General features: G+C 39.8%; 1 protein-coding gene across 8 annotated transcripts in view; it reads left to right on the forward strand.

Annotated features, from left to right (window-relative positions):
• Positions 1-23978, forward strand: part of ADCY7 (adenylate cyclase 7) — a 271483-nt gene that overhangs the window by 224221 nt on the left and 23284 nt on the right. For 6 of the 8 annotated variants that reach the window (XM_065733246.1, XM_065733245.1, XM_065733253.1 and 3 more), the window contains 3 exons: positions 20120-20665; positions 21431-21631; positions 23614-23775. In XM_065733246.1, coding sequence (XP_065589318.1) covers positions 20495-20665; positions 21431-21631; positions 23614-23775 — 534 coding nt within the window. In that variant the 5' untranslated portion in view covers positions 20120-20494. Of the gene's footprint in view, positions 1-676; positions 768-2982; positions 3122-20119; positions 20666-21430; positions 21632-23613; positions 23776-23978 lie in introns of those variants that run through there. The other 2 variants (XM_065733250.1, XM_065733249.1) reach the window with 2 other exon arrangements.

Genomic DNA, 23978 nt, shown 5'->3' on the forward strand with positions numbered 1-23978 from the left:
GTAATCCATAATCAAAGGAATTTGTGGAGCAGAGCTGTATTTTGCATCTGTGTTTTCAGTCCCTCTCCAGAACGGTGCGCAGTCAGGCAACCTGTATGTCTGCTGACGTGCTGGGGAATAGCAAAGTAATCGTGCCCCTGGTAGCTCTCAGCCCCTACCTGGGCAGGTAACTGCATGCAAACGTGAGAGGATGACCACAGAGAAAGTTGCTGAGGAACGAGCCATAATTCCTCAGCTGTTACCTGTGTGCACTGTCACTGTGTAAGGTATTAGTGAGGCAGTTTGTTCCAGTTTCGTGCACAGGAGATAGCTTGTACATTGGCAGTTGTTATGGGAGGTTTTACGTGTTGCGAATCCCCATAACTTTTGATTTTGAGTGGGTTTGTTTTCGTTCTCTCATTTTCTTCAAAAGTGTTTTACGCTACACAGTTCCTCTTTCCCCTGCTTTCTGAGTTTTGACCTGTTTTTGACATAAATTTAATTTTTCTCTGTGGGCAAGTGCTGAGAGCTGTGATTAGAACACACAGTTTTGTGATTTAGTGTCATAGTAAAAATGTCAGCTAGCATAAATATTCTGATAAAGCAGTAGGCTTGTCAGCTGGGAGGCTAAATCATTCTTATAACTTCCTTCCTGCCTTAATGGAGCGGGCTGCAAACTTCTGTGTGCTTTAATTGGGCCTGTGACTTACACTTCTGCAAATGTTTCTCTGCAATGAAGTATTAATTCTGGATTTCAAGCACACTAAATGAAGGAATATATGACTGAGGTTATGCGTGAGGTAGTGCGTGGGGGGGTGGTGTGTTCAGGCTGTTGTCGTGCTTTTACACTGCTGTGCAAGTGAATAATTTCTGTTCAAGAACTAGCCATAAGGGCTCCTTAAAAGCAGGAGCACTGAAACAAACGTGTTTTCTATTGATGAGATCCTGGTGTTTCTTTGTTTCACTTGAGTCAGAATGAGCACACGTTTCTTTTTCGGGATTCATTTGCGTGGATTTGCCATGCAGTCTGAGTTCCTTGATGCTCTTGAAGATTCACCAAATATTTGTTGTTCCTTAGGCTGATCTCCTGTTAATTGCTTCTGTAGGATCATAAAAAGGTGAACTGGGAGAGACCTTGTTTGCTTGGAACAGGAGTGGCTGATCCCTGGGAACAGGGGGGGAGCCCAGACCTCTGGCCCCGTCTGCCTGTGCTCTGGGGCAGAGCTCTGTGGCTCTCTCCCTGCTGCAAACTGCAGGAAGGAAGATGGGTACTGCGTGCAGACTGGTACTTAATTCAGCATTATTGCCTTTTATTTAAACGACAGGTTTCTTCGTGCATTTTTGTGCTAGCTACCAGTCATCTTCTCAGCCAAGAGGAAACCTTTGGGGAAGCTTAAAGTCAAACAAGACTTAAAATAATTGTTGTGTTAGTCAATGCATTTCCTGTTGTGTATACCATTTTCTGTAACTCTTAATATTTGTTTATTTCGGATTACTTACATTCTGGATTTGTGTTCATGGTACGGGTTTATTTTCACCCATGATGTTGATAATGCAGACATCTAGTGTTCATAGTACATGCAAAATATCTCCTCATTTTGGCATGGTTGATTGCAGCTGTTTTATTTTATTTTGTTTTACTTTTGTGCGTCATCCTGTCTGAGAATTCAGGATTTCATAAATCAGTGTTTTGGGTGGGGAGTTCAGTGAGTGGTAGTTTCTTTGTTCATTGTCCATAGCTATTATCACAGTCTAAGAACTTATTATTCCTCTGTTCTTAATTTGTGCTTGATATCTCTTAAGTGACCCTATACAATTCATTTCCCAAGGGGACATGCGTGTACTATTGGTACCTTTGTTAGAAATCTGCTGTGGTTTAACTGAATGTTACAGCGTTTCTATGGCTGTGTGTAACACATATTGCAGCTAAAAATGTAGCTGTGCCTGTTCTCAGCGTGGTTTAGGTCACTGGAGGGTTGCATATGGTTTGTGTTTTTTCTTGCCCTGAAATGTTCGGCTGCTGGCTCCTGAACGGAGCGGGCTATGTGTCAGGTATGAATGCAGGGTTTGTCACGTCGCACAGGCTGTTGCATTTCTGCTTCTTTTGTTGAATTCTGGCATTGAGACACTTTCTTTTTTTATTGAAAGTTTGTCAGAGACAGTTAAAGGTCCAGATTAAATGTCAGCAGAGCTATCTGCAGGAAGTTGTTAGTGGAAAAGCAACTTTTGGATGTGAAAACTTTTGGGGAGCGTTACTTTAGAAGTACAAAATGTATGTACATGTTTGCGCCTTTTTCTTTTCTTTCTCCTTGGGAAATCATATGTCTTTCTGAAGTGGAAATGAAATGCAATATGACTTGGTTCTGTGACTTGCGTAGGTGTATATTAATGTGCACATAATATCTATATACATCAGAATAGCACAAAAGGATTGATATTTCTCTATGTTTATAGTAAGAACTCTCTTCTTATTAAAAGCATGAGCTAAAGCTTTTAAAAATTCCTTTTGATTGTGAAACTCCTTCACTGAGTCCTCCTCCCTTACCTGCACTTGTGGTGTGTATCTCAACATGTGAAAGTCTAAGGTGGAAGAATGGTTTCTTCCCTTGTGAAGGTAACTGTTTTTTAGGCTGCACTTGGTGTGATTTAGTGGTGGAAGCACAAAGCTGCCAGTCAGTAGATGCAAGCAGTGTTTGTAGGGTCAACCTAGCAAGTCTGCTTTTCTCCTGGCTTCTTCTGCCTGCAAAACGCTGATACTAACAAGAGTACAGGAGGTGTGAGGTGCTCCTCTGGGAGACCCCTGACAGAAACAGAATGTGCTCTGGGCATTAACAGTAATTTGGCTGCTGGAAGTTGCCCAAATACTAGCAATACATCCTTGCTCCTTCTGAAAAAGAACAGGTCTTTTTCTGATGAGCAACTCAGCTCGGATCCCGCTCTGCATCCCGTGCGCCGAGTCCCGGTTCCTGCCAGCGCCGAGCCGCGGAGCTGACCGCAGGGCAGCGGCTGGCTCAGCACTGACTCACAGGAAGGAGACCGCTGCCCGGACCGGTGCTGCTGCTCAGCCCCATCCGAGTGGTGCAGTCGCAGCCGTCCGCCCTGCTCGGGGAACACGTCTCGCATCGCCTTGATTTTCAGTGGGGTAAGCCAGCCTGGCTGGGGGGAGGCTACCCTAGTGTGTACTTTTTGGTCTCCCTTTCTTAAATTCTTGAGTTCTTCCCTGAGAATATGAACCGGCTGTAACCGAATTGCCTGTGACTGCTGGCAAGCGTTAAAATAGAGAATTACAGAGTGCTCTGAGTGCTTGCTTACCTAAGCAGCCTGTTTTCGCCAGGCAGCTGATCTATCCTGTCACTGACCCTTCCCTAGCATCTCTCTGTGCTCAGGGCATGGTTTACGTGGATTACAGGTCCTTTCTGCCCGCGCCCTGCTCCTGTTGCCCCAGTGCTCACCCGGGCTGTGCTACACTGCTGATCTGCTGGATGTCTTAGGGGAAAAGGAACGAGAACTGAAAGGCACCAGTAGGTTATTTTTGAGCTAAACTCACTGAGTGGGGGCCTAGAAATAGCTACATACTCATAACGAAACAGTGGTGTTGTGTGGTGTCAAGGTAGGAGCAAACAGTGGGGAGGGAGAGAAGGGGAAGCTCCTTGGAACAATTTACCAGCAAAGCCCCTGTCCCAGAGCTGAAGCCAGGACTGAGGGTGTAGTTGTTAAAAAAGAGCAGCACAAGTTCTTCTCTAGATTTCTGTTCACTAAACTAATTTAAATCAGAGAGAAGGGGTGAGTTGGGCTGGGCTTGGGTCATTAAAGTTTGCACTTGCCAACTTGCCATAGCAGCTGTTTGAATTTGAGTACATCACTGGCAGCAATACCTGTCATTTCACTAGTTGGCCTTTAGCCTGTTATATTAGGGTTCATTTACCAGAGCAGAAACTTACACTTCAGAAGTAATGAAATAATGGCAATGCTTCACCTGTCATGTTGAACCCTACATCAAAAAATGTAGTAGTTGGGTCAGAAATATGAGAAAGGTTGCAAGAAATCCCATGATTTTATCTGCTGCTCTGCCTTGCTGTTGTTTAGGTTACTGAAAAAGCCACCTTTAATTCTCAGATGGTCAAACCATAAATGAAGGATTTTTCCCTGCTCTTGTAACTGAATTTGCAGCATTGATGGACTCTGTTTTTGTAACTGCCGTGACTATTGCGGGAGCGGAATGACTGGCGCTCTGTTATCCTTAATGTGCATTCTTATTTAATTTTATATTCAAACATAAATATAATGATATTATACAATAACGTAATTATTTTTATGTGATATTTAAAGCCTGGCATGATGCTTCCTGTCACAGCCAAACAGACTTGCTCCTTCAGGGCTATCAATTTATGAAAGTATAACATTGAAGTTAAGCAAAAAATTTAAGCGCGAAAACTGATGTTTGTTGTATTGAGTTGTTACAGTAAAAAATGATTTATGTCTTACAAGCTTTGGTCTGTTGTACTCTTAAAATGCCTTAAGTATATATTTTGTCAGCAGCTTTGGGGATGGGTGCTGGTATTAGTTCAGTCCCCCTGGGAGACAAAAGGGAGTACCCCTTGCTCTAAGCCAGCCTGCAGGAGATCTTGGGAGAGACCTAAGTTAGAAAATGGGTTTGAGTTCTTTGCTTTAGCCACGGTGGCCGTCCTCATTCGTAGGCTAAGAGCTTCAGGCAGTTTTGAGAATTTGTATGTGCCCAGGGTGGAAAGAAGGGATTGCAGGCAAGAGAAATGCCTGTGGAATTTATTACGCTTTAACCACAGGATGTGGTTGTTAAAATAATGTCTTGGGTTTTTGGCAATGTTTGGATTTCAGGCCTGCTCTTAAACTGTACTGGACACTTTAAGTGAAAGTTAAAAACAGTCAGAATTTTAAAAAGTAAGGAAATGGCTGTGGCACATTTAACGACCAATTAAATGGGTATTTTATGCTTCCATGGGAGTTCTCTGATGTACCGGATAAGATCATGCCAGCAAGCTATCAAGCCTACATTTTCTTCCCAGGTTTGCTTCTGAGAACTTCATGGCGTTTAGTTAAGTGCTCTTCCTGTATATGGCTGCTTGCTTTCCCCTTGTGTTTCTACTTTGAATGTGAAGTCTTTGAGTCACAGACTATCTTTTAGGATGTTACCATTTCATTAGATCATAGGGCTACTGCTTAAGTCCATTTTTAGTCAGAATTCTCGATGCATAATCCTTTGAGGGGAAAAAGGAAAAAGAAAAAAGCCAAAAGCACATACATTTTATCGTTGGTGGAAGAAATAAACTTAGGATTTTATGGAATTTAGTTATATAGTTTAGTTACATTTTCATTAAACGGTTTTGCCTTTTCTCAATTTTGAATTGGTTACTTCCCAAATTGTCGTTTCTGTCACTTCTTATTTCGTTATGCTCTTAGACCTGGCTGTAGATGAGTAGTTGAAGTGTATCACTGTAGTATCAATTTGGTGTATTTTCTCTCCCTTACTGGATCCCAAAGCTCTCAGCTCTGTAGTGCTTTTCACTGAGGCTAGTTTTGGTGTACATGTGCATCTTGCCTGGGCTGATGAGTCTGCCTGCCAACGAGCCCTGCCAAGGTAAAACAAGTGCTAGTATGAACATGCTGACAGAAGGACGGTGTGTGTTGGAGCCACGCTGGGATCCAGTGAAGGGCTGCCATTGTTGCAGGAGAGGTGCAGCTGCAGGAGCTTGCAGGAGCCATGTGTTCTTTGCAGCTGCCTGTAGTAATGGTGTTCCTGCCCTTGCCTTTACATATAAAGATTTGCGATTCTAGATATGAAATAGTTTAAACGTGAACTACTGTTTGCTAAACTCTTAATTACTTTAATTCTTGCGCCACATAGGAAAACTCTAGTCACTGAAACTTAAAAGCACTCCAGCAGTACTGTGTAACCTTTAAAACTGCTGGAGCAAGAAAGAAGGTAGCAGAAAATGTTGGGAGACCTTCCTAGCAGTACTTCTGGGATGGGCTCTGCATGTGTCTTACTACTTCAAACTTCCTGCTTTCAGGAAATAGTTCCTGTGTTAATGAAATATTACTCCCCAGAGAGCAGGAATCAGTCCTTGCATAGAGTCCTGTTTTCTAGGCACATCCAGAGGGGCATCTATAAGATGTTGGTAGCCACAGAGTTCCAGTGTAACAAAAGGTGAAATGAAGGAGGGAACAGCAGGCTGCCCAGGAGCTGCAAAGCAGCACACTCAGGCTGCTCTGCTCTGCTGTTGTTTAGAAAGTTTGCAATTCATTTTATGGGAGAAATTGATACACTTCTGAAGTTCCTTGTGGTTTTCAATGTAATTTTGAAGACAGTACTGGAGAGGAAGTAGTCTCACTTTGAGCTAATGCTGTTTGGTTCTGACTTTATTCCTTGCACATTCATTTCTCCAGTAAGCTGTGTTATATGCCGCTGATTTAAAGTAAACTGAGCGCTAAGCATCGGTTCAATTTATATTTTTTAGACTGTTATTTAGGATAACATGGAAAAGATCTTTTTTTCTGCTAAACAGTAAAGTAGAAGGAAATATCAGTGTATGTATTAATTTTAGTTTGCTTCATTTATGCTTGTTTATTTTTTAAAGGTATTGTGAAATGTATTTTAAGGATTTCTGAAATGTATTGGAGAGTTCTTAACTATGGACGCTAGTTTTTTTGTGGAAGATAACTTTAGCAGCATTATAAAATGGTGTCTGAGGATCTGCCTTTTAAGATACTGAAGTATAGTTTTTTAATAACCCAATTTACATATTTGCTGAAAAAATCTCGTGTAGATATATTCCAGTAAAATGCATTTTGTTGTAGATTTGATGAAAGATAATTCCAAACCTGTACCTGCTGAACACTGTGCCGCTGTATTTTGCCTAAAAAGACTTCAAGTGAATGTCAGTATTTCAGTTCAAAGGTGGTGTCAGAGATTTGCTTTAAAATTTTCTCATTTCCAGTATAAACATGATTAATTTGATTTGAATAAGATATTTGCACAACTGTACAGATGCAGGATGAGCATTCAAAGTAGGGCTCGAGCACCACTTCTGTTATACTTACTGCCAGGGTAAATTCTTGAGTCTCATTTAGGTTAATAAACAAACCAAATAGATAACCCAAAACCTTGCAGTGCTTCTTTAGAGAAGTTTGTGGAGGCGTCAAGTGAACCAGTAAGAATGGCTGAGTAAGGAATGATATCGTGAACGCTTCTGAAGAAACAGCATCCAAATCCAGTAATGAATTGTACTAATATTAAAATAAAGAGGCCGCTGACCAAAATGGAAAAGTATATCTCATAACTGGACCAAGGGAAGAACGTGAAGGGGCGTGCTTTGTGGAAGAAGAAAAATGAATCTGAACTGCTACTCTCAGCCCCTCGGTATGATTTCTGTAACCACAATGAAATGCGAATTTCCACAAGTTAGCTGTTATGCTGGTGAGTAACCAGCAAGCAGATGTCTTGAGTAAAACTGGGAAAAAGAAAGTAATTTTGGATGTCTGTACTCTGAGGAGGTGTCACATTTGGGTAAACAATGCTGCGATTTCGTAACACAAAATGAATCTGCCCCTCTCCTTGGAGCTTCTGTTATGTCTGTTATTTCTTCAAGTTAATGAACTCTCTCGGAAGTTAACTTAGAACTGTTTTCACGTCTGTCTTCATACAACAAACCTCTTCATACTACACACCTAAAGCAAAGGAAAAATCATGAAAAAAATAAAGTAATAGACAAAAGGTTCTGCGAAGGAGTAAAGAGAAGAGGTTTATTATTGCTACTACAGCAGGGCTGCAGGTTTTTCACCCTTTAACAGTTTTAGCTTGAAAAAGATTAGACACTTTTAAAAAATAACTGCAACAGGAGCAATAGGGAAAAAAAAACAAAACAACAACCAAACCAAAATCAAAACAGATTTGTGCTGCAGGTGCACCATTGATCCACCAGCTCAACAGGATGTAAGCAACAAATTGGGAGGTGTGAAAAGCAGCCTCTTCAGAACAGCAAGGTGCACTGCTCACAGTGGAGCTGCTTAATGTGCCTCGGCCAGAAGGAGGGAGGGCCTGCCCCTGTTCTTAGGGCAGGAGGTGCCTGTGGTTAGTGCTGAGCGTGGGGAAGTTGCTCTGTCTTGCCGATCAAAATAGGCTCAAAGTACTCAGCCTGCGTATCACTTCCTGAAACTTGCTGCTTATCAGCAGAGTGCTGTGTGCTGACAGCCTTCAGCTATCAAAACAGAATAACCTTTTTTCTTCTCTGCAGATGTAAAAGACTTCTCTTGCTTGTTTGTCTCTGTTTTCAGTGCTTGTGTTTGCCGTGAAACTTGCTGTCTTCAGCCCCTGGTCCTGACAGTGCTTCCAGATGAGTAGCTGACATCCAGATGATGTCAGTGAAGACAATTTTACATATAAACCTTTGTCAGAGGCTCCGGGGAAAGAGGAACATCTTTAAAAAATAAAATTGAATTCAGTAAAATTTTGGGAATTTGGCATAGCCCTTAATGTAACCGTGTTTTAGCTAATTAGATACGTTGCAAATACAGATGACAGTAACTAAGCCTCTTCATGAATGCAGTGCTCGATTCTTTTTCTCCTCTTTGATAATCTCTGGCCAGTGTTCTTTCTGGATGGTTTCAAAACAGCACCACAGTGTGTTTTTCTAAAAGACATTATGAAATTTCTGAAACACCTCATCTGTTGGGTGTTCTCCTTCCTGTCCCACCTGAGGACCAGTAAGCAGCTGCTCAGCTCTGTCCTTGGACAGTACTGACCCATTTCTAAGAATTGTAAGGCATCTATTGCTGATGGCCAGGGAATCATCCTTAGTGCTAGAGAAATATCAGGGTGTGAGTGGAAACTTGCTTGGGCATTGCAGATTGAACATGTACCTCTAGTAAGACATACAGAGGTTAAAGTCTCATTTTTGTCTGCATGTACGCACGCGCATACATACAGTTGGTGGATTTCTATCTGCCTTGATAGATCAACTCTGTGAGATGTTGTCTTGCTTTTTTTTAAAGTTTTTTTTTCCCCCTCTCTTTCAGATGGTGGTGTCTTTAGATAAGAATACAAATATTGTAACAGGTGTATATCGTTTTTTTGACCATACATGCCTTGCATAGCAGAAGGGCTCATGGGTTGGAAAGTGCAGAGGAGGATAAGAATCTTAAGTGATTCAGTTACAGCAGATAGTTTTGAAGTGATTATAACTGCAAAGAAGGAAAATGTAAACACTGTGTACTTTTCTACCAGAAATAGGAAGTATTGGTGTTAATCTATGAGTCCTGACATATTTTGTAGAGCTCTAACTGCTCTCAAGGAGCATTCAGAAGAGATTAAGACTAGTGGAAAAATTGACTGCCTGTTTTGAGTGATTTTAGTATATATATACTAACAAGTGTTTAACAGAAAATGACTATAGGTTTACTTGAATTGTTTTTACAGTAGAATACTTTGCATCCATGCTCATTTTGTGCCAGACTATTTGGCAGTTCCATTTGCCATTCATTTTCCAAAGTGAACCTCTCCTAAATGAGTCTTCTGGTCACCTACGTACACGGAGACAAATTTTTCAGTTCATCACATCTTAGGAATGCGTTTTCCTGCTCTTGTGACAAAGCCAGTGGGCAGTGTCAGAATGTCTTCACTTCCAAGCTAGCAGCAGATAAGCCTTCATTCAAAGCTGCAAGATGCAGGGAAGGAACATATAAAAGTTGGTCTTTTAATGTTACGCTGTTTTGAATTATGTGTTGCTTTATTCGGTGAAATTGCTGATATTTCATCTCATGTGTCTAAAAATTATTATAAAAACATGCAGCTTTTGTTACAAAGAATGCCGTCAGTTAAGAAAAACATTCTTCAATTTTTAGCTATTTGCTGTTATTGCATGTAAAGCACTGAGATCAGTTAGCACAAAGACACTCTCACCAGTCTTTTGCCTTCATCTCAGTCATTTCTATCTATCGTCAAGTGTTTTCAGTCAAGTTACTTTCATTCTGCAGCATGTCCCTGTATAGTTAAATATTTAAGTTTTTCTTTTTTTTCTAGGCCAAAGTTTCATTATCTATGGAGAGATTGGGTAGTATTTTTCTTCCTTGAGCTAGGAGGGTAAGAAATAGAAGAGTTCTTAGTGCTGGCAGTGGTCCTCAGAATATTCTTGCGTGCCTTGTTGCGGGTTGGTGTGCAGGGTTTCTCAAAGATTTGCTGTCAGGGATCATACCTGACAGGGCTGCACTCACTCTGCTGCAGAAATCAAAGGGAGCACAGTAGGCTGAAGAAATAGTACTTTTGCTGATGAATTCTGTGGCCTGTAAAGGTAAGCAAACAACAGTGTTACTAATTTCTAAACTTAGTAAAATTTAGGACAGTAACACCCCCGAGTAACCTGCTGTGTACAGCTCAGCCTTAGACTTGCAGTCTAAGAAGTACTTTCTCAGTGGCTACGCCCAGCTCTGGGGATTGATGGGATGTTGATCAGCAGCATGATAACCTTCTCTGTGGTAGTGGCTTTGTGCTTTGCTGTTTTGGAAAGTTCTGTCAACTCTTACTGTCTTACTCCAAGGCAGTAACTGTAGAACTGTGTGGGGTTTTTTTTTTGTTTGTTTGTTTTTTAAAGACAAATGGCTTTTGTCATATTCTCAAGTTTTGCTGTAACTGTCAAACTGTTTCAAGTTTTTGGTAGTAACTCTTTTTGTTCTAATACCAGGTAACTGGACTTAGTATGAGTGCATCTCAAGGGTTAAGCTGCTCCAGGATCACTTAGTTTAAGCATCTGCTTCATTTCAGCCTTTGCCTGTTGAGACACCAGTGTTTCCCATAGTGAGTCAGTGCTTCAAATGATGTAGGTTTCAGTAGCCTGTTAGTGTGGAAAACAGTGGGGTTGGCTGCCAAGTAAAGCTTTGAAAATAAAAGATGGAGGATAAGATGAAACAAGAATGATACTGATCACGGATTGGTGTTCAGCAGTTACAGTATCTCAATAGACAATCAAAGCTTACAGTGCAAACAGTCCTCATGAGGTATGCAAGCTGTCTGCGGAGCAGTACAACACGAAGAGCTCTGTTCTGCTTCTGTTCTTTCCAAGTTCCAAAAGTGCCTACCCAGGCATCCACGGCATGTAGTTTGGGTGAGTGATAAATGCGTATGAATCCTATACAACAGTTTTGAGGTTTGTGTTACTCAAAGCATGACTAAAAATACAAGATTTCAGAAGTTTGCATCCTGTTGGTGGAGGTTTATTTCAGAGTGAGTCTGTAAAGGGCCTTTTTTAAAACCTAACACTGTATTTTTTCAAAACTTTCTTAAAGAGCAGTGCTTGTTTGGCTGCTGTTGGTAGGGTACAACTGCAGAAACAACGCTTCCTGTTCCAAGTGTAGTGCATCACTTTAGTGGTGCTTTCACACTTACCTCCAAGGAAGGGAACTTCCTCATTGCAAGCGTTAGTTTTAGTTTTTGTTTTGGCTGTAAAGCACAGATGTGGTGGTGTAACCAATGTTGCATGGTTGATATTTGAAGATTCTTGAGGAACATTAAAATCCCCTTGTAATAAATAGTGCATAGAAGTAAAATTTTTAAAAACACGTACTCCACAGAACTTACTGTTGTAAGTAGTAGTCATTAAACAAAGAGGGATAGGATTTAGTGTCTCCTATTCTTTAGTTTCTGTAACTTATTTTATACCTTAATAAAGGTATTTGTAATGTCATAGTACGTTGTTTCAGGTGCTGATGCAGAGCTGTGTCCTTTCCATTGTCCATTTCTTGGCCTCAGGCTAAACTTTATTTTCACAGTGAAGCTGCCTGCTGATCTCTTTGCTTCTGGAGGAATACTAACCCAAAGAATGCTGCAGACAAATAAGCAGAAGATCAGATGGAAAGAATGATCTTTGCCTTTGGCAGCAAACATGAGCAATGTGGTTCTTGTATTATTATTTACTCTTGAATTTTGGTTATGATGTTTGATAAAATTCCTTGAAAAATGCTTAGTTCTGTCACAGCTCTTGATGACAGAGTATGTAGGAAAATAGTGATGATCTGTGCTCTGAGCAGCCTTATAGATCAGTTACCTATTATCTGGTGACTTTTTTTGATATGAATGTCTGTGTTGTTCATTATTCCAAAAATCTGGAGTCTAGAAAAAAGAAAAGCCTGAGAAAGCAAGGTTCCTGGGTTCAGTGCATCAGTAAAGCCTCAGCTGTGTTATGTCTGTCTGTATTTCTGCTCAGTACGTGGAAGTACTGCAGAGAGCAGTTTTCATCCTTCACTCTGCTTCTCTGTTTCACTTTCTTTAGTTGAACCAAACCTAAATCTAAATAGCAAGTGGTTTCTTATCATGCTCAGGACAGGTTTTATCTTCTTCCCACCCACAACTTGCTCCTTATCCCTTGCCATGTTATGATTGCACCTGTTCTGTGCAAATACACTATTTACCCTAGAGGTGGGAAACACGCTTTTATCTGGAACTGTAACACTCCCCCTAAATAACTAAATGAGAAGGGGAAGGGGAGAAGATAAGGGTAATGTGGGATGCCTGTTTCAGTCACTGTGATTTATTTATTTTTTGTACATCTCCTGGCATACCTAGCTGTAATTAGAAGAGGCAAGTTATATCCGTGTACTCTGGCTCTTTCACATCAGCAGTCTGAGCTTCTTGATTGCTTTAGTGAGAGAGAAAAACAGAGGCATGTTTAAAACATTGCTATACCAATGAGAGAGATTCAGTTCTAGACGTAATTCACCTGAGCGTGGGTAGCTTGTCCTTAGTGTTTTTCTGTTTGCTGTGTGCTTATAATTCTGTATCCTAAATGATGATATCTGAAAGAATCTTGTGTCAGTTTGTACATCCCTTTTAAAGTGATTATTTTTTAGTGCTAATTTTGGTATTGACGGAATACTATTTAATCATAAAAAAATAATCTGAAAATATCAGGGAGTTCAAATTCTTGAAAAATTATGGATATTCAATAGAAAATATTGAGGCTTTCTCTCTATAGTAGACATTATTTTTACCTGTAGTCTTCAAGCTAAATATGCTGGTTTGTTTGTTTGTTTCTTTTAGTGGATTTTTTTTTCCAAATGTCATATATATAGCTTAATGTTGCTATTTTATTACTACAAATGGCTGCAAGCATTCTACTTTTGATATAGTTGAAATTACACAATGAAAACTTACCTGGGCTTCTGAGGACACAGTGTTCAAAGACACGACTTTTAAATAGATCACTGCAAACCTAGTGCAAGTGGGATATTGACTTTTGTAGTTGTAAGTTCAATTTCAAACCAGTTAAAGTCAGAAAATCTATCAGGAAGATAGGACAGAGTATATGGGACTCATGAAGCAATCATGCACCTTGGACTTTGGAAGATACAAAGCACAGCTGAGTTCCTTCTGGTGTGATATGTTGTTTTACACCCTAGTGTTGGCTGCTTATGAAAATCAGCATTATAAAAGGACTTCTTTCTTTTCCTGCTGAGATAGTCATAGAAGTTAATTATAAGGCCTAACAGATTTTTTGGTTGAACTGTCGTTGCACAGTAAACCATCTTGGATCAGTAGTAAACCCTCCCATCTAATTCAGTTGCACTGCTCTGGCATTACAAATTCTTCTTCCTTCTTTACCAGCTTATCTTATCCTCAAAGCAGATCCTGTAACCATCATGGTATTTAGGCACGAACACCACCACCCCACCCCAGATCCAGAGGTGATGTTATCGGTGTCCTTTCCTTGGGCTGCAGACCTGTGGGAAGGGATGAGTCAGCTCCCAAGCTCTCCTGCATGCAGTTTGCCTGGTGCCTTTCCTAATGCTAGGCCAGCTCAGAGCTCTGCAGCTGCCTTTACTTGCTGATATGCTCCAGCACCATGACAGAGGTGTGACCACCCAGACTGACAGTTGCCCTCTTTGGTGGCCAGCTCAGCCTGGAGGCAGGTGGATGCTGTGGCCAGGTGCCTGTGGAGGCTGTGCCCCTCAGGAGAGGGGCCTGGGTGGGAGATCTGGTGCTCTGAGCCACCTGCATGACTGAGGTTAGAGAACACATACCCTCTTGATGTTTCACACCTTGCACTTCTGCTAGTGATGGGAAAATAATTTTCAAATTACTACTATGTATTTTGATCTGATTTTTAAGACTTTTGTAGAATGAACATCACAAGAAGAAGCAGTCTGTTCAGACAAGAATGTGAATAGAAAAAAGTTTAAATTTTGATCTTTCTTTGTTCAGCCCTATTGTTACAGCTCTCAAAGTTAAAGGGCATAGTCAGGTGATATAATGTCATATTTTAACCTTTGTTCTGTTTCATTAGTAATGAGTGTTCTGATGTGTGGTGGGACTACATCTTCCTCCTGATTTATTTTTTTTCCAGTTGCCAGGCTGTTTTGTATTTAAACTGAGTTTTGAGTGATGAGTGGAAAATAGAAGGTTAATCTAGATCAGATTTTTTTTCTGTATTCTGGAAGAGTCTCTTCAGAAGTTAAACACAAATAGAAAGGTGGAATGCTGCATGAAAAGCTTCACAATGTGAAAATGCTTTACCTTTGTAAAGAGACCTACCTGCACATGTGACATATATTGCTGATAGCAGATAAGAAATTGAAAACATCAGTTCTCCTTTTAATATCCTTCTAGAAGTAGAAAAAGCCAAGAGGGCTGCAGGCTAGCACTTGGAAGCAGCTTCTGAAAGGAAGCTGTCTTTAACGTGAGCAGTATTTCCTGTGGTGACTGCTATGTAGTACTCAAAATCCAAAAGGATTGCAAGCCTCTGTTTCCCAATCTAAATGACTTGTGTGGTCCACTAGACTGTAAATTATTTTTGTCTGAGATTTGTAACTCACCTAGCAATACTCTTTCAATAATTCTGTTTGGTGTTAATTCCCAGTTCCCTTGTAATACGTGCTAATGGGTAATTATGGTCAGCAGCCACTCTTGTCACGGAAGTTGCTGAAGTCATTTCAGAAACACTGTTGACATTTGTGTAAACGAATGATGGAATGAAAATCAAAAGTGTATCATCCTTTGATGCTGTAGTAGTTAAAAATAGAAAAACTGGTTTTGCTTGCTTTTGTGCTGTGGTTATTCCTCTCCATAAGGCAGTAGATATCATTTTACTTGATTCTTGCTATTAAGAATTGTTTTTAATGTTTCATTGATGAGACTGCTTTTTAGTGAACAGTAAGTTTGGAGTTTTTGCAAATGAACAGCTAAGTGGAAAAATAAGTGCTTTTACCGAGGCAGTTACCGAGAATGTGTGACTGCATTGGTAATTTCCAAATGGAAAGCAGAAGTGCTGTACACTTGGATCCTGCTTGGAAATGCATCAACTTGATCACCAGCTGTAGGAATAATAATTCTAAGGAAAAGGGAGAAAGGGTGCAATTCCAGGCCATCTGTGCACAGTCCTGAATGGGAGACTGAGCGGGAGGATACGACTTCGCCAGACCCACTCTGCAGTCTGAGATGGAGCTAGCACCTGGAAATGGTTTGTGCTCTGTAAATCAAGAGAATAAAGAAAGGCCTTACCGAGAGCTGTTCTGCTGTTATCACTCTGAGTTTTGTATCAGATAGCATGCAATTCTGTCTGTTGCTCTGCCGTGCATTGTCAGCAAGAAAATGCTATTTGTGCCACAGTTCAAGAAGAAAACCTCAGTGATGAGAGGGTCTCTACTGTGCACCCTCAATGCCCAAGATCTGTGTCTCCCTGCTCGCCCTGTCCTGGCACTGATCCTTGCAGGCAGCTGCTGGAAAGGAAACTGCTGAAGTTATCCCATCCATCTGGGCTGACGTGTGACCTACACCGTGTTACAAATAAAGAAGGAAATACAAAAGGTCTGGAGCAACGTTGCTGAAGCAAATGCTTCTGCGTACCTTGGGGGAAAACTGCCACTTGCTCAAGGAGTAGATGAGAAGCACGGAGTGAATGGCCAGGAGATGGGTGCAGGTAGAAAAACATCCCTAAGCAGGCATGGGGGAACTAGGGCTTTCTGAAGATAAGACATTTGTCCAGGCAGCAGAAGACATGGCTGGAGGTGAAATGAAGAGCTGTTGAACAAACATCACTAACTCCTGTTTGTGGAGAGATCTGGGACCCGGGGGCAAGACCCCTCAGATATTACCAGGACACTGACTCAGCCTAACTTTAAATGTATTTTGAAATCACCTCTGACTCCCAAACAATTAGATTAATTACAGATGTTCACCTGAAATGACATTTGAGGTGCTAACCAAGTAATTCAGGTAGTTGTCAGCTAGTAGAATGGGAAGTGCCAGCTGTTGCCTGGAGAAATGGTGTGTGCTGTGCAAGACAAGGCTGGAGGTGGCAAGTGGGGTAAGTTCTTGCAGCTCTTGGGACACAGGAGTTTGATTGCCTCCGTCTTTGTGCAATGTGAGGATCCAGATTAGTTTTCCTTGTGACCAGACTTGTTTTTTTGTAATCACTTATCTTAAGACAGCTGCAAAAGGAGTTTTCTCTGACTTGTGGTATCACTTGTAAGCCCATGATACTGTGTTTCTGTTATTTTTTGTTTTGTTTTGCTTTAAGCACTTGGTCTCTCTAGGCTCTGTAGTGCAGTTGTCCCTGCTCTGAGACTGCTGAGTACTGATTCCTAAGAAAATGTTTTGTGTTAACACACAGTGCTGCAGACAGCCTCGCTAGTGCCAGAGAACAAAAGAGCTCCAGTCCAAGGCTGGTAGCTTCCACAATCTGTTATAACAATCCTCCAGCTTTGTCAGTAGTGAGAGTTTAGCGATGCCTGATGATTGTTTTAAGTGGAAAGCAAAGCACTGAGGCTTCAGAAGTAACCAGATCTGTAGAAAACATTGTCTTTTCTTCCCCTGGACAAGACAGAGGTGGCTGCGTGCATATGTGTGTGTGAGAAATCCTGCCCAGTACTTACCTAAGTAAGTTTCAGTTGCTGAATATGAATGCAGCTTTGTTTCTGTTGGCTTGAGCCAGAATGGATTTACGGGGCTACTGTAGCGGTTCTGATTCAGGTTCTGGAAGGTATCTTACTGCAGTGGGCATTCTGTTGTTTTTCTTGTTAGTTTGTTTTTCTTGTCCTGTTTTGCCTATCATGTCCATTGTTCTTGTGTGTTGGTTGGGCAGATGTATTCATCTGAGCATGTGTTTAATATCTCCTTAGTTGGCATGCAGATGTCTGGAGCTCATCTGGATCTGACTGAATGTTATGTATTTGTACTGTTGGGGTTATTTTTTATACACGAATAAAAAAATCTTGCTATCAAATTGTTCCTTCTCCTTCTAATTCTCCAGAACGGAAGGGAAGACTTTCAAAGAAAGGGTTCTATTTCTTCTTAAGGTGGTGGCCAGAGCTCCAGATTGGTCCCTGCTTGGCCTGCTGTGTTTGCTGCTGGTACTTCTGGGAGTGCTGTTGATTTCTGTGTTCTGTTACCATTTCAGGGTTACACCTTTTGTGGTATGAGAACACTAAATCTCCAAGAAACCAGCCTAAAAAGGTAACAGTGATACTGTGAGGAACTGAGCTCATGTGATCCCTAAATACTTCAGAAATCTGTTTCTCTCCCAAGTCTTTCTTGTATGTTATAAGATGGCTTTTGGAAAGAAGTCTGAGGAAGGACACCTAAAGTAGGGACTTCCAGCTAGGTCTGTTAGTTTCTTGAACAGATTTGCTTTTTAATTAATTATTTCCAGTAATTTAGCTTAATATTGATAATGTTCATTTGTATATGTGTTTTATAACATATCAGGTAGTGCCTACAGTTTTGGAGCTGGAAGTAGCTAATGTCTTGTACTGTGAGAAATTTGAAATGTAATGGTACCTGTGTTGGAGGAGCAAAAGTTGCTGTGTGGTCCTTTTTCAACAGGGTTCTGGTAGTGGCAGTGGATACAGGCTGCAAATTGAATCTAGTCTAGAACTGAATTATCTCAAAGTTTTTGTAGAGTATTACAGATTCCTGGTAAACCAGTGAAGTACTGTTTGGGGATTTCTTTACTAAATTGAGTTTTTGAGAAGAAAATGTCCAGGCCTCGTTCGTAACTACGAGCATGTCAATGATTATCAGAGAAGGAATAAATAAATTGATAAGCTAGCACTCTCTGTATTACTAGAAGCAACTAAGTCATTGCCATGTCTCTGACTTTGTGTCTTGTAAAACTCTTTAATAATATTCAGAGAGAGCTCCAAGTTAATATTTAACATCTTTTTCATCTTTTGAACTGATGTTAGAACTAATTAGACAACCGAACAAGAGGCACAGTGTGGTTCTGCAGAATACATTGTCCCTGGGGGTGCGTTTCCATGGACGTGGTCACAAGAATAAATTGCAGAATGAAAACTGTGAATTTTTTTTTCCTGGATTTCGGAGTCAGTAACCCAAGACAGGATTATATGTGCCTCTTAATTGTGAATGTGTGACTACTTAGTGATTAGTAGTTATTTTTAGGGAACAGATTTGGTTTGGCAAAATGGAGGGAGAAAAAAAGGCATCTCTAAATATTCATTATCATAAAAATCACATTTCTGCAATTATATTAAAGAAATTTGTCTTCTGAGTAGTGAGTTTTCTGCCTTTGGGAGTGAGTTACAGCTGAAACCTTCACACTGTCAGCAGTGTATCATCTTTCCCACTGGAAGGCTAATTCAGATGAAAATCCTTCCCACTGTCTGCTACAAGAAGGGATGGGCTTATGCTGGAGTGAAACAGTTTGGCAGCCACCTGTATGATATGCATAATATGATATAGGAGCATGATGTGAACATTTTCATTTTGTCTTGACATCTCCTTTACTGTCTGTCAATGATTTCTGTGATGCATTCGTGCACACAACAGAGGAGTGTTACCATGCATATACCAACAGTGTATGTGCCAGAAGAAGTTTTTCAGTTAAAATATGAGAGACCTTTTTATTACAAAGGAAAGCTCAGTAGAAACAAGTACAGGTGAGATAGCAGGTGGATCGAGGATAGCACAAAGGAGAGATGTATTGAAGACTATCTTCCATTTTACTTCAGTTTTGAATATGTATATTGAATTACTCTGATATAGACCTATTAGCAGAGTCTTGCCTAGGACAAGGGGAAATGGTCTCAAGCTAAAAGAGAAGAGATTTAGATTGAATATTTAAAAAAAATTGTTTTATGCTAAGGGTGGTGAGGCACTGGCACAGGTTACTCAGAGAGGTGGTGTGTGCCCCGTCCCTGCAGACAGTCAGGGTGAGGCTGGATGGGCTGTGAGCACCTGATGGAGCTGTAAGTGTCCCTCATTACAGGGGACTGGATGGCCTTTAAGGGTGCCTTCCAGCTCAAGGGGTTCTGTGATAAATAAAAGTAGTGCAATATGTTCTTTTCTCTTTTTATGATTAATGCGAGTTTATGATGCACTGTGAGCAAGAGGTTCATTTTTCTGCAGAAATTCACTTATTTTTTGGTCTGGTCTCAGTATGGTACGTCTGTTTATTCCTTCTTAGTTGTTGGTAAAATGGTGGTATATTAATGCTTGGCTGTGTTTACATAGACCAAATCATTTAGTATGCTTGCTGGAACAATTTTTCCTTAATACCTCTCCTGATTGCAATGTGAATGCAGCATGAACACGTGTGGCTAAACATTTTGTCTTCTGACAGCAACTGGCTAGAATTTGGCTTTTCTTTTAGCTGGTTCTTTCTCCCCAGATAAATAAGCACCATGGTGACAGCAGTCAAGTGACAAAGAAGCTGCTGTCCTGTTATCAAGTTCTAATAAAACTTCTCCTGAAAGCCTGTTTTTCATGCTTCCCTCCATCCCATCCCCCTGCTGTTTTGTTTTGCTGTTTGTCTTTTGGCACAGAATGAGTTATATTTGTGAATCTATTTGGAAAGCATTGGTCATTAGTAATTAACAATACAGTCCGTTCCTTAATGTTCATTGCTAATAGAGCACACTGATTTCTGCAGAGACAATATTAACTGGAGGTGAATGCGATACACGCAGCTTGATGCTAAGAATCTTTTTTTTTTTTAATATAGTTGGGTAAATTTTGGCTTGGGCAGAATTGTATTATTTTCTCCTTTTCCTTCCTTTTAATCAAAACAGTGTGAAAGGATAGGTGCTTCTTGCTTTTCTTGGGAAGTGCTGCATCTGTTCAACTGAAGTCAATTATTTTAATTATATCTTCTCTCTACAGAGTTCATCCCAGGAAGTGAAAATCCAGCTTGCTGAAAGAAGTCCTGCAAAATAATAATTGAGGAAAAAAAAACCCACCAAAAAAGCAGGAAAAAAAAGCCATTAAAAATCCTAGCACACAAATATGCATTGACTTGGAGATTCATGCATGAAATTCCTGGTTCTGGACAGACAGACTATCTTGCTTTTGGAAGTACTGGAAATCTGAAGTTCATGCTCATGAGAAGTCAAACAAGAGAGCCCGGGTTACTCGCTGCAGCTACAGATTGCAGAGGCAACAGTGACAAGTCAAACATCCTCTGTTTAGTAGGAGTTTCAGTCGTGTCCTTGTGTGTGCACTGGCAGCTGAGGGAAATAACGGCCAGCCTGGGATAAGATGCCAGCTAGGGGTAAATATTTCTTCAATGAAAGTGATGACTGCAGGATAACAGACCCTCTGTATGAGAAATACCGCTATACAAGCCAGCAGCTTCCACTCCTGCTATTGCTGCTCTTCATTGCAATCATCTTCTGGACTACACTGATTATAATCTTTTTTGTTAAAGATGTGAGTATTGATCAGTATTCATTCATTCAGCAAAGTGCAGGGATTCTGTAAGCATAGGAAAGATGCACCTTAAAGAAATTTGTGCTTGTGCAGCATATTATAATTCCGTTTAGAACAAAATCAAACATACAAAAAAACTAAAATAATTTTATGTTCTTCAAGTAATTTCAGTTGATAGCTGTTAAAAAGGGGGAGCTGATCTAACGATAAATGTGTAAAAGGGTGATGAGGAAGCTGTTAAAATCCTTTATTGCCTTCCAACACTATTTCCATATGCAGTGCTGCATGAGAGTGTGAGTTTAAGTTAATTGCTAAAGGGATTTAATCATAACACTTGTAAACTGTTTAGATTTATTCCTTTAAAAAAGGAGAGTAGCAACAATATGCATATGTGATGCATGTCATCCTCTGTGAAACTTGGAAAAGAGCTGTTACACCACTTCTTAGCAAAGCTTGAGTTCCTTAAATGTGTTTATCAGAGCTATAACTTATCTTAAGAGACAACAACAAGAAGAGTAGTTTGGGAAATGAAAATGGTGAAACTGGGTGGACTGCATACATACAGTTTTATTTCTTATCTCTGAATGTGTGAGTAGCAGAAGGCGTTAATGCTGCTGCAGCTAGACTGCTCCACTTTTACAGTGTGCTAACCTGAGTTCTGATCTCAGCTGTTTCCAGGAGAATACAGATGAATTTTCCATTTTTTATTTTTTTCTCTGAAGGAGAAAGTTGGAGCAAACATAATGCTTTCTTTTGCTTTTTCAGGAAGCACGTATTCATCTTGCCTTCATTATTGCAGTGTGTGCTGTTCTTGTCATATTTTCAGTCATGTACTTACTTTTATGTATTGAATCCTTATTTCGGAGATGGCTAACGTTATTTGGAGTTACAATTTGGATTTGCTTCTTAACGATAGGTTACATTCCTCTTCTTGAACGCGAAAGTTATTTTTCAGCATGGGAACAGGTATGTGTTTCCTGATTATTCAAGCATTTACCATAAAACCTGTGGCCATGATGTGTGGATCTGCTTGTGCACTTTATTTTTTCTGAACATTATAACTGCATAAAACTAGTTTTGAGATTTAATATGCTTTCCTGGGTTAGTTCATACTGTGGCCAGTTTTAGTTAGTTTTCTGACTGAAAATACAGTTCAGCTAAGAAGGTTGAAGGCACACTTCTATTTAGGAACTGCATTTTTAAGTTGTAATTTTATTTCAATGTTAGCAGGTTAAAACTTAATATTTATTGAGATCATTTTAAAGAGAATTTTGCATCAATAATGCCAGCTTTTCTTAATTTCTGTGTGTCAGTGGTGTTCAAGAAATGTGTAAAGGACTGTAGAACTGGGTGTGCCCCTAAGAGCATGTTTTCACTTCAGCGGGAGAAGCGAACAATAAGAATTAATGACACGTCCTAGCATAGCTGGGTGCGGTTCAAGTTCATTACTTGGTATCTCTGATCAGAAGACAGGAGATTTCGTGATGCCAAAAATACCATAATCTGTAGGAAACTCCTCCTAAGCTCTCATAATGCAAACAGAAAAGTTTTCAGTAAAATAAAAATGAGGTTATATCTTGTTTTACTGACTCTTCCCCTTCCCCTCTTTATTTCAGATAAAAAAAGATATAATTTATAAGTTAAACAACCCATATCTGATTGTATTATGGCCTGGATCCAGCAGTAGTATTTACAATTGCTATTCAGTATTTTTTGATTTAAGAAAGAAGGTATCACCTTAAGAAAAAAAAAATCTAGTTCTTAATTATAGGTACAAACATAATTAAGCAAGATTTGGCTCTTTTGCTTTCAGTGCTGCAACCCAGTGGCTTGTATCATTGTCACTTGATAATAATGTTGATATAAAGCCAAAATTATAAGGCAACTATAGGTTAGAAAGCAGAAGCAAGTAGGTGAATTGCAAAATTTTACTTCAAGTTCTTAATTGAGGCTGCTGTTTAAATGCAGTTTAACCTCTTCTCGTCTGTGCTCAAAAATATTGCACAGCATTCAGAATGCTCTGATGAAGGTTGTGCATATGGTAGAAGAATTTTGTACAAGTGAAATAGTAAAGATGAACTTTAAAAGGTTACTTACGTTGAATGAAAACTTCTATCTGTTTGTTTGCTTGTTACTTTCTGTCTCAGTGAAAAAATCTATGCTGATAAGCACTTCACTGTAGTTTGGGCCTTGAAACTTCCTTTGAAGGAAGCTGCTGTCTGGAACAGCGTGAGTTGAGCTGCAGTGGGGAGATAGAGCTGAGCCAGAAACACTGCTGTATTTTCTGATCAGAATTGTTACTTAGCATTAATCCATATATAAGCAATAACAGAGCTATAAATATAGATATAACATCTTTACCCATTCCTTCTTATCCCTAGAAGTTTAGCAGAACATTGTGCGTTTTGTAAAATCTCTGCTGTTGAATACATAGTGGCAACAGTAATTATCTTCTGTCAGCACTGGGAACTATTGTTTGGGCTTTTGGTTTTATCAAATATGGAGTAAATAAACAAGTGATCTGGTGCTTTTAAGATTAAATATGAAAAGATTATGAAAATATGAAAAAAATTAAAGATTAAAATATGAACTTGGAGAAGTGAGAAATTCCATTCTGTTCAGTTTTGCATTGCGCTGTTCTTAATACATAAAGTGCATCTTCAGCTGTAATGGATGAGCTAAGAGTGAAGGGCAAGGACAACGAAAAAATTAAGTGATATGTCATGTTAATTGTTTTATCTTTGAATCTATACTAATTTCCTCTAAGCTTTTAGGACTACCTCTTTCCTTATGTTTTTAACTGCTTTAGAAATGTCAGTATTTCATTGTCTAGCTTGAAAATGTGAAGAATGCTGCTACTTTCCTTCCTGGTCAGTGAGTTTTGTTAAACACATAATAACGTGTGTGTGTGATTAACTGTTTTGATTTTTTTTTTTTCCTTTCAATAGGTGCCATTTTTTCTATTCATAATCTTCACAGTTTATACCATGCTACCCTTTGGGATGAGAGATGCAGTCATAATTAGTGTTCTTTCTGCTCTCTCCCATATTATTGTGCTAAGTGTGTTATCCAAGAATTCTCATGCAGATAAAGGATCCATTCTGTTTCAGGTAAGGAAAAGCTACTCTAAGTAATTAATTATCCTAGTCATATTACCATTTGATATTGGCATAACTATCCTGCTTAGATTAAGTTCCAAACTTCCACGAAGTTCAGGGATTTGGATCTTGAGCCCATGTCTGTTTTGTGTGCTTTTGATAAAAATGTATTTAGTTTCATTTATAATTTATAATTTTGATTTTCTGATGGAGGT

The sequence above is a fragment of the Cyrtonyx montezumae genome, unplaced genomic scaffold (assembly GCF_038088225.1).
Source record: "Cyrtonyx montezumae isolate F1298 unplaced genomic scaffold, pur_monq_1.0 scaffold_17, whole genome shotgun sequence".
Classification (NCBI taxonomy): Eukaryota; Metazoa; Chordata; class Aves; order Galliformes; family Odontophoridae; genus Cyrtonyx; species Cyrtonyx montezumae.